Consider the following 14,045-nt stretch of genomic DNA (forward strand, 5'->3'; position numbering starts at 1 on the left):
TAACCTCCGCCCTGCTCAGTTACGCTTCACACTCCACTCATTTAAGCTCGGTGCTCTGTGCCGGCGGGGCAGAGTGAGTCTGCAGGTCCATCATCAGTCAGAACCAAACCTGAGCGGCACACACAACAACGACATCATCTAAAACTGCACAAAGCCAATTCAAATGCTTAAAATGACACTTTCTGCTCCTCACCACAGCATCAGGACCAGGTCACTGTCCGTGCTGACCCCTGAGGAGAGTCTGGGAGGACACCAGGAGCCGTCATCACCTTGACTCAACAGTTCCTCCTCGGGGCGTCTGGCTCGCCTTCCTACCACAGCACAGAGAGGGAGAGAGAGGGAGAGAGAGGGAGAGAGAGGGAGAGCGGCTAAAAATAGCTTCAGGTTGTATCTGTGTTTTGCACAGTTAATAACATGCTGCATGAGATCTGAGAAAGGATGCAGGGACGTCAGGGTCCTTGTTCTGCAGCCGAACGTCTACAGGGCGTCACAGGACGCCTTGGTCTGTCCCCTCTGATGGGAGGAACATGCACGGCTCTGCAGGTCAGAGAACAACAGGCCTCTGCGTCATGCAAATTAAAATGATGGTCGTGACACCTGGGAAGAAACAACACAACACTATTACACGGCTCATTATTAAGGACTGAACAGCAGCAGCAGCACGGGGGGGATGAGGACGCTTCTCCGTGGATATCAGACAGGATGAGTGTGCCAAGACGGGTCTGATTTTATTATTTTTTCTTTTTTTTCCTTTAGTCTAGTTTTTGAGGAAGCCTATTACTGTCCTCCCACACACACAACCCATCAGTAGCAGGCGCACCACGACCTCAATAACCCTCCACACACACGCATAGAGTCCATTTAAGACTCCATACAGCCTCCAACACACCCGGAGCGCTACTGCCATCAAGTGGCAATGCTTTAGAAAAGCAGGAGCACACACACAGCACAGACTCCTGCTGTAGTCCAGCGACTACAACCCTTTGTTTTAAACCCAGAAAGAACATAAATGTGTCATTTTGCAGCGATGGAAACACAGAAGCAAAAATAAAGGTGCTTTCTTTCCTTTAATGGTGCGTACATGGTTACAGTAAACACAGATTCTTCATTTCTGACCACACTGGAGCGCTCAATACTGGGAAGTGTTTGGCAGGAAAATCAAAGAGTGTGTGTGTGTGTGTGTGTGTGTGTGTGTGGACTATTGGCAGTGTCATTATAAAAATATTGGACGGCACGTCTTTGTGTAGGAGTGCCGTCCAGTAAAGGGCTCGCTGCATGACATCACAAGCAGGCAGAACAATGATGATGATGATAAGAGAGGCACTTCTTCATCACGGCTCCTCCAGCATGACGACACACACACACACACACACACACACCGTTCATCAGCACGGAGGCTGTTTGCAGCTTTGCGATGATTTTTAAGACATTTAAAAAAAAACGAACAAATTTAACCCATTTTCTTAACTTACACGACCAAACATCACTTATTATGAACCAGTTATTTCATAAAATAAAATATCTTTAACATGAGAAGACAGAGGTGTGTGTCTGAGCTTAAATAAGGAGCTCTGTACATGAATTATTGTGAATTTGGTCTAATTACTGCATCAGTTTTTAAGCATATTAACACTTTAATGACTCGCTGATGGATTAATTTACTGTTGCTGCGTCAAATTAAAAGCAGGAGGCTTTTATTGTGAAAGGCCGCAGCACGCCTGGTGAACACATTTAGTTTAAATAAGTTAGGAAGAGGCACGTTTACATTGGAAGGAAGTGCACAGAGCGTACAGGCCACCGAAGGCACCCACAGGTTCACCTAAGTCCACATCCTGGTTTCAGAGTTCAAGGCCTCGCCTCCTGGTGATACATAAACAGTGTGTGTGCGTGTGTGTGTCCACAGCTTCTGCCGTCAGTGTGTGTCTCCTGCTGTGAAGGCCGGGGTTTCCATCGCCCCTCCTCTGTCAGAGGCCGGGTGCGTTTGGTCTGAGTGACAGTCTGTGGGTGTGGGGTGGGTGGTGTCTGGCTGTGTGGGTGCAGAGTGTGACGTCGCCGCCGCCTCAGCTGACGCCCGCTCGTTAGGCACCTAGCAACAAGAGGCACAAACAGTGAAGGACAGAACATTCACCAACATCTCTGACTCAACGAGGCCCGCTGTGGCTAATGCTAATGCTAGCTTAGCTTTCTACGCTCTGCCTGGGCACACAGACACGTCCCTGATCACCTCCACCTTCCTGCCCGTCACCTGATCGAGGTCGGCCATCTTTTTGATGAATCTGTTCGTGTCCGTCTGAATTTATTTATTCTCACAGCAGACATCCGTCTTTAAAATATAAAGTACTAGCATCCATATGTTTCCAATATATCCACTACTGTTTAAATACATAATCAATAAGAAGAGAAAGAAGCCAGACGGCGGGGTCAGAGGAGGCGTCACCGGGTCATGCATGCATGCAGCTCACATGACGTCAGGCGCCGGGCGTGGGACGCTGCTACACACACAGACAGACATAAGCACGCATGTACACGCCCACAACCCACACACAGGTATAGATGAGTCACGGTTATCACTACATGCATCAACACGCACACACAGATACAAGGGGGAAACCTGCACAGCCGCCACACACACAGACACACACACGGTAGTTTTCCATCGACCTTTGCACACAGAAACATCTCACCTCTCTGCAGAGCGTGTGGGCGGGCGGTTAGAAGAGGAAGTGTCAGATTAGTGAAACATTTCTCACAGACTGAAGCTGCACACAGAAACCTTTGAATGTTTGTGATCATGTTTGGTTTGTGGAGTGTTGTTCAGCGGGAAGCAGTGTGTGGTTCTGTTCACCTGCAGCGGCTGGATCTCTGGAGGCGGCCCGCTGTTCTTCGCCATGTTCATCATCTCTCTTAACTGGACCAGTGCGAAGGCGATGGTGACCCAGGGGGCGCCGGAGAGCACCCACGCCGGCCTGGTCACGTCCTCCTGATCCTCCTGGTGTTTGGTCTTTCTGACAGGCAGCATGGCGGCCTGGTGGGCGGGGCTCAGGCCGCCGGCGGCGTTCTGGCTCTGCACCAGGTCGATGGTGGCGATGGGGACGGGGCTGGAGGGCACCGGGATGTTCTCCGCTAGAATTTTGTCCTCTGGGAGAAGATGGAGGGAGATGACATCACATAATGACATCACAGGCAGGAAATTGGTGCTCATCTGTGACGATGCAGAGCTCAGCTGTTCATGTTCCCACCTTGTCCTTCGGTCTCTCCGGTCAGACACTGGATGAAGGAGAAGATGAGGAGGATGACGAGCGACGCCATGCCGATGCCTGTGAAGGTCTCAGCAGCACCTGCAGAGCAAACGGGGGGTCAATCGATCTGTCTGAACTGCACACGCCTGAAGACAACATGTGATCAGAGCCGTCCTACCGAAATAACTGACGAACACTCCGCCCACCATGGCCCCGCAGCCGCGCCCCAGCCCGAGGTGCAGGCCCTGCAGGATGCCCTGAGCCGAGGTCCTCAGAGCGGGCGGGACCGCGGCGCTCAGGAAGGAGATGCAGGCTGCCCAAACCGAGGCGTGCGTCACACCTGGAGGACAGAGGAGGAGACACAGGAGGACATGTCGGTGAATAACTGTAGACTTCCTGCGTCACATGACCGCCACGCCCTTGCAGCGAGCTGGCAGCGACCTCAAGGGCACTTCAGCTCTTCCTCATGTTTCCGGCTGTGTGATCTTATCAGAGCGCGCTCAGTTTGAGGCGTTCTTATTGTTTCCACTTGTTTGTTCTGTGAGGCGTCTGTGTTTTCTCAGGGCGGGCGTCTCTGCATTGCGCTGTCTGTGCATCTAAACACGTTTGAATCGAGCCTCCATGTGAATACAGCGAGTTTGATATGTGACAAAATGTTTTCAACACTGAATAAATGACGCCATCTGAGCTGCAGCAGGAAGAAAGGCCACCTGATAAGCGTCCTGTTACACAAACACCGTCTGTGCCTGCTCGGTCCCCTGGGTCCTAGAGTCCCAGACCTCTCCCCCTTCCCCCCCGCAGACATGGAGACGCGGTTACCTTGAAGGACTTCCATGGGCAGGACGGTCCAGGCGTTCTGCAGGTAGGAGATGTACAGGTACCGCGCCGTGTTGCAGGCCAGGCCGATGTACAGCACCCTGAGGACAGGAAGCGTGCAGACACTTTAAAAATAATCGGACAAAATGACAAGTTCTTCTTCTATGGTGTTCATAAACTGACTGTTGACTTTTATTCTGAAACAATCTTTGTTCTAAGCAGGACAAACACACACACACCCTCTGTTCAACATGTTCCTCGGGATTACAGCCGTGTTTGTTCATCCTGAGTGCAAACACACACACACACACGATGGATGACTTATTTCTTTCAGGTTAAAATCATCTCTTCCCTAAACCTGTAAGAATCTGTGTCTCAATATGAACATTTAAAGACCAGCAGACAGTGTTTCCGCTGCTTCACACAGCCTGAGTGACTCAGGAACTTCCTCTTGTCTGCACAGAGAGAGCGAGGGGACCACTGCAGAGGATGCAACTGTAACACCTGCACACTGCTCTCACACTGAAGCAGGAAGTGTGTGTGCAGCAGAGCAGCACATCCTCTGACACTCTGTGTGCAGCAGAGGCTGACAGTGAATACCTGTCACAGAAACGCTGATTATAATCAGTTATTTCAGTTATTGATTAATATGCAGCTCATAAAGTCAGCCAGCAGGTGTATTCAGTCAGTGATTAAGTCTCTAGAAGCAGCCTGCCCTTTTTACTCCGTAACTTCCCCTCCTGTTGACTCAGAAGCTGCTTTAGAGTCAACACTGTGTGTGTTTTCTGTGCAGGACAGACGCCTGAAATCTAACACCTCGCTCTCAAATGTCCTCACTGTCTGCGAGGTCCGGCCAGTCCGATCAATGGCAGCACTGTCCCAGAGAGGCGCCCTCACCGGGCACCGCAGGGACTCACTGAGCTGCCGACAGCACTGCTTAGTGCAAAGCTACGTTCACATTAGTAGATATCTTATCTGTCTCACCTGACGTGTCCCACCAGCTCGATGAACTTGTGGCTGGTGAAATAAGCGGCGAGCTCTGAGACGTGGCTCAGGATGGAGCAGATCCCGAACAGTGTGGTCGACCCCTTCAGGTCCTCCAGGTGCCAGTACAGGAAGCTGAAGACGAAGCCGTAGCCGAAGCCCATGAACCAGGCGACGAAGAGCACGGAGCTGTAGCGCACGCTGCACAGCAGCTTCAGCAGGTCGCTGTAGTGAAACTCCTCTGTGGCGTCCAGGCTGATGGGAGTCTCGCCTGAAGAGGTGGACTCAGACTGTGCCTGAGGGCTCACGGTCTCCTCCACCACCTGAGGAAGCTCCTGCTGGTAGCTGCCGCCTTTCTCGAAGTAAAACTGAGTGGCCACGATGAAGGCCGAGCCCATCAGAACGCCGAACACGATGAAGGCGATCTGATAGTTGCGATACTCGGGTAGGACGCAGCCGTCACCCTCGACGCTGACGGTGATGTGTGTGTGGTCGATCCAGATGCCCACCAGGAGCATGGCCAGACCCCAACCCAGAGAGCCCCACATCCTCTGCAGGCCGTAGCGGTCACGGGCTTTCCCGAGGTAGTGCAGGGTGACGGTGTCCACGATGGTGACGGCGGGGGCGCTGAAGAACTCGCCCACGATGATGACGAGCAGAATGAGCAGGAAGTTGGTCTCCACCTGGTCCTTGTTGTAGGTGATCTGGTACTTCTTCTTGGATGTCGGCTTAGGAGAGGCGGTGGCTGCGGTGGTGCGTAGAGTGGTGTTCGGTGTTAGCTGGGTGGTGTTGGCTGTGCTGAATGGAGCTAACGTCGTGTTGGAGTTGGTGCTTCGAGCGTGCCGGCGCAACAAGCTGAAGGCTTCAGGGAAGCCTGCAAGGCTCCGGTAAACTCTGGTGTGGTTGGTGGAGTTGCTCGGATATGTGGCGTTGCCATGTGCGTGTGGCGTCGTCACAGGTGGCGCCGTCGTCTCGGGAGCAGTAACGATTTCCTCACATATCATCTCAGCTGGTCTGACGAAGCCGATGCCACAATTGAAGACCAGCCAGCACAGAACGGAGAACAGCAGCACGGCCTTCCCTTTCTTAAAGCGGTCTGCCACTATGCCCCAGAAGGGGGCGCTGCAGAACTCAATGAAGTAGCGGATACCAACGAGGAGTCCGCTGCGGCTGGCCGACATGCCGAGCTGCTTGTAGTAGACGGCCAGCAGAGGATGCAGCGAGCCGTAGGCGGCGTAGAAGAAGAAATAGAAGACCTTAGAGACGAGGAGGTTCTTGTTGATGCGGAGGCACAACCTCTGGCAGCAGTTCAGGTTTAGGTCGGGCTGTGAGTTCGGGTTCGGCAGCTGCTCGGGCGGAGTGTCCGTCGCGGGCGGCGCGGCGGCCTGCTGCCCCATGGACAGGGTGTTAAAGGGCTCAGCCAGCACATACTTCCTCTTCTGCTCCTCCTCATCCTCAGTCAGGATGGCAACCTTGTCGTCAGCTGCCATATCTGGAAGATAAGGAAATGAGTGAGAGAGTGGAGAGCCACATCACAACCAAATGAGGATTCATTTATGCTCCAAGAAGGGACCCGAGCCTCCGAACAAAGACAATAAACACATTAAAACGTCCTGTGTTGAGCCGTGTGTTTTCTCCTGACGCTGTGACGTCATCAACACTCCAAATCAAAGAGCCAGCATCAGTATAAACAGCTCTGCTGTTAGGACCTGAGATGAGCCTGCTGGGACCGCAGCAGGCCCGCGGGCCGCAGCTTGGAAGCCGTCCGTCTGTATCGCTGGTGGTCTGATGCGGAAGTATTTGACGTGTCGCACAAAGCTGCACATTATTTAGCACTTAAAACAAACTAAACTGCACACGAGCTAAGTACATTAGCTTAAAATGACGCAGCTCATTAAATTAACCGGTTAAACCGGCAGCAACTTGATAATTAATGTTCCTACTTCCTCCTTTTATTCTCCTCAAAACCTCAAAAAAAACTCTTTAAGCATGTTGGAAGCGGCTCAGAGTGACATGCAGCTCACCTGCTCAGGTCACCGCTCCCATCAAACTATGACTGCGCAGTTTCTGTTGAATTCTTCTCTCCTCCGGCGGACATTTTTCACACAAAAGCCGTCATCATGACTTCTTTCCATGGACAGATAATGTTCACGGCCACCGTGTCGGCTCCATGTCTGAATTTCAGCCTTATTTTAAACGTCTTTCTCCGGCTCGGCTCTCTTTGTATTGAGAACAACAGCAGCTCGTCAGACCGGAGCTCCCACCTGTCCTGGAACAGGCATCAGCCGTCAACTCCGCCATTTTGGGCCCTACTGCTTCCGGTCTGGAACTTTCACAATAAACACCATTGTTTTGTTTTCGTTATAAATACAACATATTTCTCTATAAAAAAATATGTTTTGACTTTTTATTTTTTAAAACCCTGCCTCTTCTGCTGCCGCTTTGTTGTATTTTTGTATTTTAAAAACGTATTTCCTGTCTATGTTTTTTTTAATTTTCTATATTAATTAACTAAATCTAAATCTATTAGTTTGAAATAATGAATGCAGTTATTTATTAAGCTCCAGGAACAAGAATAGATTTTAAATCCGTTCGTTAAATTGAAGCTTTTTAACGTTTGTTTTGTGAACGTAGAACGTCATGCTTTTACTTTGACAACATCCGGCAGTGCTCAGGGGTGAAACCCTCTCACTTTGACGCAGCAGAGCGACTCCACCTAAAACAAAAAACAAAGGATGTCTCCAGTGTCTCCATTAAAGGGGAAACTTCATTAATACCAGTCACAACATATGAAAACATGCAGCTGCTTTATTATAAGCAGACCAGGACCAGGAAAACCTGTGAACTCACCGCTGACCCCAGTGACCCCAGAGACAGAAACATCTGAACTCACCTTCTGATTTCAAGGTAGCCTCTTTTTTATTTCTTTAGTTTGTTTTTGTAGAAATAAAAAAATGCATGTGCAGTACATCTGTTTACCTGCAGGGGGAGCTGCTTCCACAATGCATCTCTGATTCTTTGTACTGTAAATATAGATATCTAGAAGCATGTCTACACATTCAGCAGGACACAGATCAGAGCATCAGATCATATAAAAAGTGGCAATAAGCTTTATTGATTAATATGTGAGAGAACATTTGGAGGAAAGCGTCATAAACATACTGCATTCTTAGAGCGAGCACAGCCTCCTGTGAGGCGTCCAGCATGGTCTGAGTGAGAGCGGATGTTCATGGAGGGTTTACATAACAAAGTCAGTCACAGCGTGGCCCAGAAGGGTTTCAGTGGTCCGACTCGTCGGACAGGTCTTCCTGGTGCGTCCAGTGCAGTGCTCTCCTCCTCTTCTTCCTCTTCCTCTCGCCCATCAGCATGGCAGCCAGTACTGTTATCACCACGGTGACGGTGATGATGAGCACGGTGACGGTCTCTGCGATGCACAGCTCGTTCTCCACGTCCATCAGCAGGTAGTCCTGGAGGACGGGCGGAGCCTTGCAGGTCAGGTTGGAGTAGTCGTCCAGAAAGAGCCTCTGGATGCTGCGCAGCTTCCGGAACACTCTCTGCAGGTCACAGTCGCAGTTCCAGGGGTTGCCCTCCAGCAGGATGTGGGTGCTGTAGGTGTGGATGTTCAGTAACGTCTTGAAGTTGACGACGGAGAGCTGGTTGTCGGCCATGTTGAGTAACGTCATGCTGGTGAGCGGCTTGAAGACGCCGTTGTCCGTCCCGCTGATGAGGTTTCCTGCCAGGTTGAGGACCTCCAGGGAGCGCAGCATGGAGAAGATGCCGCTCTTCAGAGATGTCAGCTGGTTGTCCTCCAGGTGGAGCTGCCGCAGGGTGCTCATGGAGGAGAAGGACCTCACGTGGATGGTCTGGATTCTGTTGCTGGTCAGGTTTAACCTCTGGAGGCCGTCCAGGTGGAGGAAGCTCCGACTGTCCAGGCTGCTCAGGTAGTTGTGGGCCAGCTGCAGCTCGCGCAGGAAGGCCAGACCGATGGAGAATCCTTCTGTCAGGACGGAGATCCGGTTCCAGCTCAGGTCCAGCTTCTGCAGGAACTCCAGCTGAGAGAAGCTGCTGTCCTCCACCACGCTGATGTTGTTGTTCTGCAGCAGCAGCACCCGCAGCTTGCGGTTGTTGCTGAAGGAGCGCTGCGGGATGACGGAGATGTGGTTGTCGGACAGGTCGAGGAGCTCGGTGTTGGAGGGCACTCTGCCGGGCAGCTGGGTGAAGAGGGCCCGGGAGCAGGTGGTGATCCTCAGGTCTCCTGGACAGTCACAGCCGGGCTCGCACCTGGCGTGAGGTGGGCTGTGAGTGTGAGACCGGCAGGTCACCTCCGCCGCCACAAGGAGGAGCAACACCAGCGACATCATGGCTCTGAAACCACAAGAGGACATGAACACCGTCATGTCCCCAACAACAAAGATCCTGTCTGACGTGCAGAGCAGAACAGCTGGTTTATAGAGTCCCACTCAGAGAATCTAGTTCCCGTCGCTGTGTTTGATCAGAACCATCGTTTAATCGCAGCAGCTAGAATCTGATGACCCTTTTCTGAGACTGAAATCTAATCAAGGCACCACGGGCGCTGTCAGCAAAGGGTCTTTACAGCGCCGCACATAAAGATGAGGACCTGCAGCAGGGTCTGTACTTAAAGAGGCGGCTTACATGTTCGCAAAAACAAGATAATCCTGCACAGACCAGCGCTGTTCTTCATGTAAAGGGGTAAAAACATCCACCTGGATTCAATATAAAAAATAAAACCACAGTTCTGGGGACATATGTCATATTTCAGGTCATCCTAGCGGTCCCCAGCTGAAGTTGAAACAGGTCACAGAGGACTTTCTACCTTCTTTTACATCTAATCCATCGAGCAAACTCATCAAACTTGTTGAGTTCTATCCCGACCTGAGTGTAAAAGGAGCTCCCTGTGATCTGCTGCTACAAAATAACGGAGTCTTACCAGCAGCTGCTCCTGCCTTCCCGTCTGTTTACCCACCGACGGTCGTCAACATGCAGCCAGCAGCAGGTGGAAACTGGACATGATGGAGGCGAGGGAGGGAGGGAGGGCGGGCGAGAAAACCTGACGAGTGACGAGGAGCGATGGAAAGAGACACAGGGAGGAGGGGGGGGGGGGGGGCGCTCGTCAATTATTCAGCGCGTGGCGCCGTGGCTGCTGTGGGAGGGGGGCTGGGAGGCGGCGAGGTTTAAGAGATTGAAGCCAAACTGGGCTACAGGGCTGAGAATTAGAAGGTCTGGACGGATTTGATTGATTGCAGGCACAGCGGTGTTTATCTCCAGGTTATTTATAGATGATGAAGGCGTTTAATCACCCAAAGGTGCAGCAAAGAGGAGCTGCTGTCTGTTTCCATCAGGGTCTGGGGATGAAGAATAATAAAAGAGCTGCTTTATTATTACAGTACGTTTCAAAGACGATGTTTTAAGATGTGGACTGGAACAGATGTGGACTGGAACAGATGTGGTGAGCACACACACCGGCTAAATGAAGCTACAGTTAGCATCTTAGCTTCACTTCCTCCAGCTCATGAGGAGCCAGATGACAGAGGTCAAAGGTCAGAGGTCAGATTGCGATCATGTAAAGAGGATGTGAGGAGAACGATCAGATCTGTGCTGGTTTGAAGTGGGAACGTGCTGATAGATGATGAGTGGACCTGTTGGTCACAGAGAGGAAGATTACACTAATACACCCAAATCCCCCGGCTCAGATAAACCACTCTGCGGCGTCCGACCGCCTCCATTAACGCAGGAATCGGCCCGTCCAGCAGCTCGTTAACCCAAATTCTCTTCGCCTTTCTAGCTGAGTCAGTCTCTAGAGGAGGCCTCTCTCCTCCTCCTCAGGAGTTTTGTTCCACAGAGGAGCAGACGGGTCCCTGCTGATGCTACAGCGCTGCCTCCTCTCACAGATATTGGGTGTCTGCAGGGATCTGGTTTCAGGGCGGCCCTTTGACTTGACCTGAATAATTGTGTCACACAATAACAGCAACGTCCATTTCTACCGTCCACTTAGGCAGGATTGCTGGACGTGTTTGTGTCACGAACTCTAAGCATTACTTCTGGTACAGATGTGTCCAGCTGAGGGCAGCGAGTGTGCTGTGAGAATATCTAGAGAGCAGCGGGATTACAGTGAGACCCTGAGAGCGAGGCGCATGGAAGCCGCTGCAGTCTCGATGAAGACGCTAATCCCTGCGGAGGATTACCTCTGCAGAGGGGAACATTAAAGCCACCTCCTCGGGCTGGTTTCTTATGTGACGCCTTTGACCTTTGGATGTTTTCCTGCTGCTGTCATGTTTTTTTTTTTTGTTTTTTTTTTTACATTAAATGAACTCATGAGGCAGCCATGTTTGTCCAAAACAGCTCACATAAACAATCCACACATCATCACAACAGTGTTTGCAGCACAGGTGAAGGAGGAGTGTTACTTACAGTTTACACTGATGGCCAGCAGGGGGCGAAGCAGGCCCATTAAACACATGGAGGCTGCAGAGTGGGAGCAGATGGACAGATTAAGAGGAGGAACAGCACTGGGTTAGATGTAGCAGCAGGAACAGGAGAAGTTAGTGCAGCTGTATTTTTACCCTCCTCTCACTCGTCTCTCATGTCAGTGTTTGTGTATCAAACCCCCTCACGGTGCTGATGATGGAGGTGATGAAGATGACGGTGACAGCAGCGTTGATGTTTATTCAAAGGAATGGGCTCACACTCAGATGGGGGGGCTCTGGAACCTCACACCTCCTCTCTGTCTGATGGTGACTGACTGAGCGGCGCGTGTGAAACTCGCCTCCTGGACGTCCGCTCGCTGTCCGTCAGACGTGAGGACCTGATGGAGGACCTGACAGCGGCAGGGACAATCTGTTCCAACCAGCCTGCTCCATGTCCCTCTGTCTGACCTCCGGGACCTCGGCGAGGAGGCGCTTCCTGTCAGCGAGCAGGAGCTGCCATGTTGGATCTGAGGAGGGGCGTGAATGAGGCGCCGCGCCGCACCGTCGCTGTCACCTTAGTTAGCACCTCTGTCTGTCTCACACATTCACACATACTGTATCAGCTAACACACAGACACACACACAGACAGACACACACAGACACACACAAACACACACACTGCACTACACATGTGACCTCATTGGACAGAGAGGGATGACTGACAGCTGATGGACTCTGTGTGTGTGACTGTGAATACTCCTATAACTGGCCCAGGTTCTGATACAAGTACTAATAAGCAAAGCCAGCATCTGCAAGGAATTCTGGGTAAATCTGACTACAACATGGCAGACTGAAACATCTCAGTGCTGCGTGATCTCTGACCTCTGAGTGTCTCCAGACCGAGACACAGTCGATAAAGAAAACACCTCCAGGGAGACTGGGAAAAGTTAGTGTGTGTGCACTGGTTTAGGACACACACAGAGACACAGACACACACACACAGACACACACAGAAACACACACACACAGAGACACAGACACACACACAGAGACACACACAGAAACACAGACACAGACACACACACAGAGACACAGACACACACACAGTCTCCAGTGGTCTCTGGTTGTCAGTGTGGATCCATCAGACCTACAGGAGGGAGGCGGTGACCTCCAAACCAACACTCCTCCTCATCCTCCTCATCCTCTTCATCTCTTCCTCTTCATCTCATCTCCGTCTCTTGACATTATTCATCCATACTCATCTGTCCTTCTCTTCCTCTTCAGTTCCAGCCCCCTCATATTCTAACTTCTCCTCTTCATCGTTCTTGAACCTTCCTCTGGTTGTTTGTTCATTATCTAGGTCAAGGTTGTGTTGCTGCTCTCTCATCTGCTCGACTGAGGAGGAGGAGCACACACACACACACACACACACAGTGTTTTTTGGCAGCTCAGTGTGTGATCGCCCCTTGAGATGTCAGAGCTTTTAGGTCAGGCACATCTGTGAGCTTCAGCAGCTTCCTGGAAAACCGAACAACCAGCAGGAGGGCGCAGAAAATCCTCTGAATAATTCATCTTCATCAGATCAGAGTCAACACGGCGAACACCACGCGGCTGTTAGATCAACACAAACTGCATTAAAGGGGTTATGCTTCATCACCTGTTGGTCCAATGACGGCTTCATCCGCTCACTGTGTGATGGCGTTACTTCCTGTTTCCTCCATGAAGTGCTCCACACAGAAATCCTCCGCTGACAGCTGAACCTCGGAGCTGTGGGGAGACGAACGTCCAGTGGGGAGCAGTTGGTTGTTCCAGCTTCTGGCATCAATATTTGACGACCTCTCCGCCCGCCTCACTCGCTGGGGTCACTAAAACAAACACACTGATCCAACCGGGTTTGGCACATTGACACGCCAGATGAGCTAAAGGCATCTAAAGGAGACTGTGTGTGTGTGTGTTCGGGGTTGAAGGTCGCAGCGTGCAGGTGATCAGTGAGGCGTCACACAGTCTGTCAAACAGAATCACAGAGTGGAAGCAGGAGTCCCTCAGCCTGTCCGTGTGCTGACATTATTTACCTTCAACGTAAACACGCCGCCTCCAACATCTAAATACTGAAAAAAAAAAAGGTCAGACGTGTGCTTCGGTGGCGGCTCGCGGCGAGGTGGGCGTGTCCCAGTGAGCCGCCACTCACACGTCCGAACCACAGAAGCTCTGTGGTGGTTTGACCCGAGCGTCACGCTGAGGTCGAAGCCCGCGGGCTGAACGCCGACACTCTGAAAAGGTCAGGACAGTCAACCACACACACACACACACAGACACACACGTCCTCTGGAGGCTCTGTGACCTTTCAGCTGGCTGCATGTACACTGAGCCAGGTTTTAAGAACACTGGGTGGATCACATGAAGCTGATGGAGCTGATTGATTATCTATCAGTAAACAGCTGAGCAGAAATTCTTCATAAGCCAAAAAAAGTGTGTGTGTGTGTGTGTGTGTGTGCGGCTCACAGGGAGTCAGATGTGGGTTACTAAGCTGGAGTGGAGGTAGTGATGGAGGGTGTTTCCCACCTAAAAGCCCGCCTGCCA

The 14,045-nt window shown here is 51.4% G+C and overlaps 2 protein-coding genes across 4 annotated transcripts; both read right to left on the reverse strand.

Annotated features, from left to right (window-relative positions):
- Nucleotides 1–1,449: 1,449 nt before the first annotated feature.
- On the reverse strand, nucleotides 1,450–7,346 carry mfsd6a (major facilitator superfamily domain containing 6a). Of its 2 annotated transcripts, XM_028400168.1 has the most exons (8): nucleotides 7,064–7,346; nucleotides 5,040–6,531; nucleotides 4,059–4,156; nucleotides 3,418–3,579; nucleotides 3,240–3,338; nucleotides 2,846–3,138; nucleotides 2,685–2,688; nucleotides 1,947–2,086 (listed from the first exon to the last, which is right to left on the reverse strand). In XM_028400168.1, the coding sequence occupies exons 2-8, from the start codon at nucleotides 6,527–6,529 to the stop codon at nucleotides 2,079–2,081; spliced, it is 2,154 nt and encodes a 717-aa protein (XP_028255969.1). In that variant the 5' UTR covers nucleotides 6,530–6,531; nucleotides 7,064–7,346; the 3' UTR covers nucleotides 1,947–2,078. The 2 variants fall into 2 exon arrangements, with proteins under 2 accessions (XP_028255967.1, XP_028255969.1); XM_028400166.1 differs by lacking the exon at nucleotides 2,685–2,688 and having other exon boundaries at nucleotides 1,450–2,086.
- A 906-nt stretch (nucleotides 7,347–8,252) lies between these two features.
- LOC114431845 (slit homolog 1 protein) lies at nucleotides 8,253–10,068 on the reverse strand. Of its 2 annotated transcripts, XM_028399503.1 has the most exons (2): nucleotides 9,988–10,068; nucleotides 8,253–9,404 (listed from the first exon to the last, which is right to left on the reverse strand). In XM_028399503.1, the coding sequence occupies exon 2, from the start codon at nucleotides 9,398–9,400 to the stop codon at nucleotides 8,318–8,320; it is 1,083 nt and encodes a 360-aa protein (XP_028255304.1). In that variant the 5' UTR covers nucleotides 9,401–9,404; nucleotides 9,988–10,068; the 3' UTR covers nucleotides 8,253–8,317. The 2 variants fall into 2 exon arrangements, with proteins under 2 accessions (XP_028255304.1, XP_028255303.1); XM_028399502.1 differs by lacking the exon at nucleotides 9,988–10,068 and having other exon boundaries at nucleotides 8,253–9,524.
- Between the last annotated feature and the right edge of the window lie 3,977 nt (nucleotides 10,069–14,045).

Source organism: Parambassis ranga, chromosome 2 (assembly GCF_900634625.1).
Source record: "Parambassis ranga chromosome 2, fParRan2.1, whole genome shotgun sequence".
In the NCBI taxonomy this organism is placed as follows: domain Eukaryota; kingdom Metazoa; phylum Chordata; class Actinopteri; family Ambassidae; genus Parambassis; species Parambassis ranga.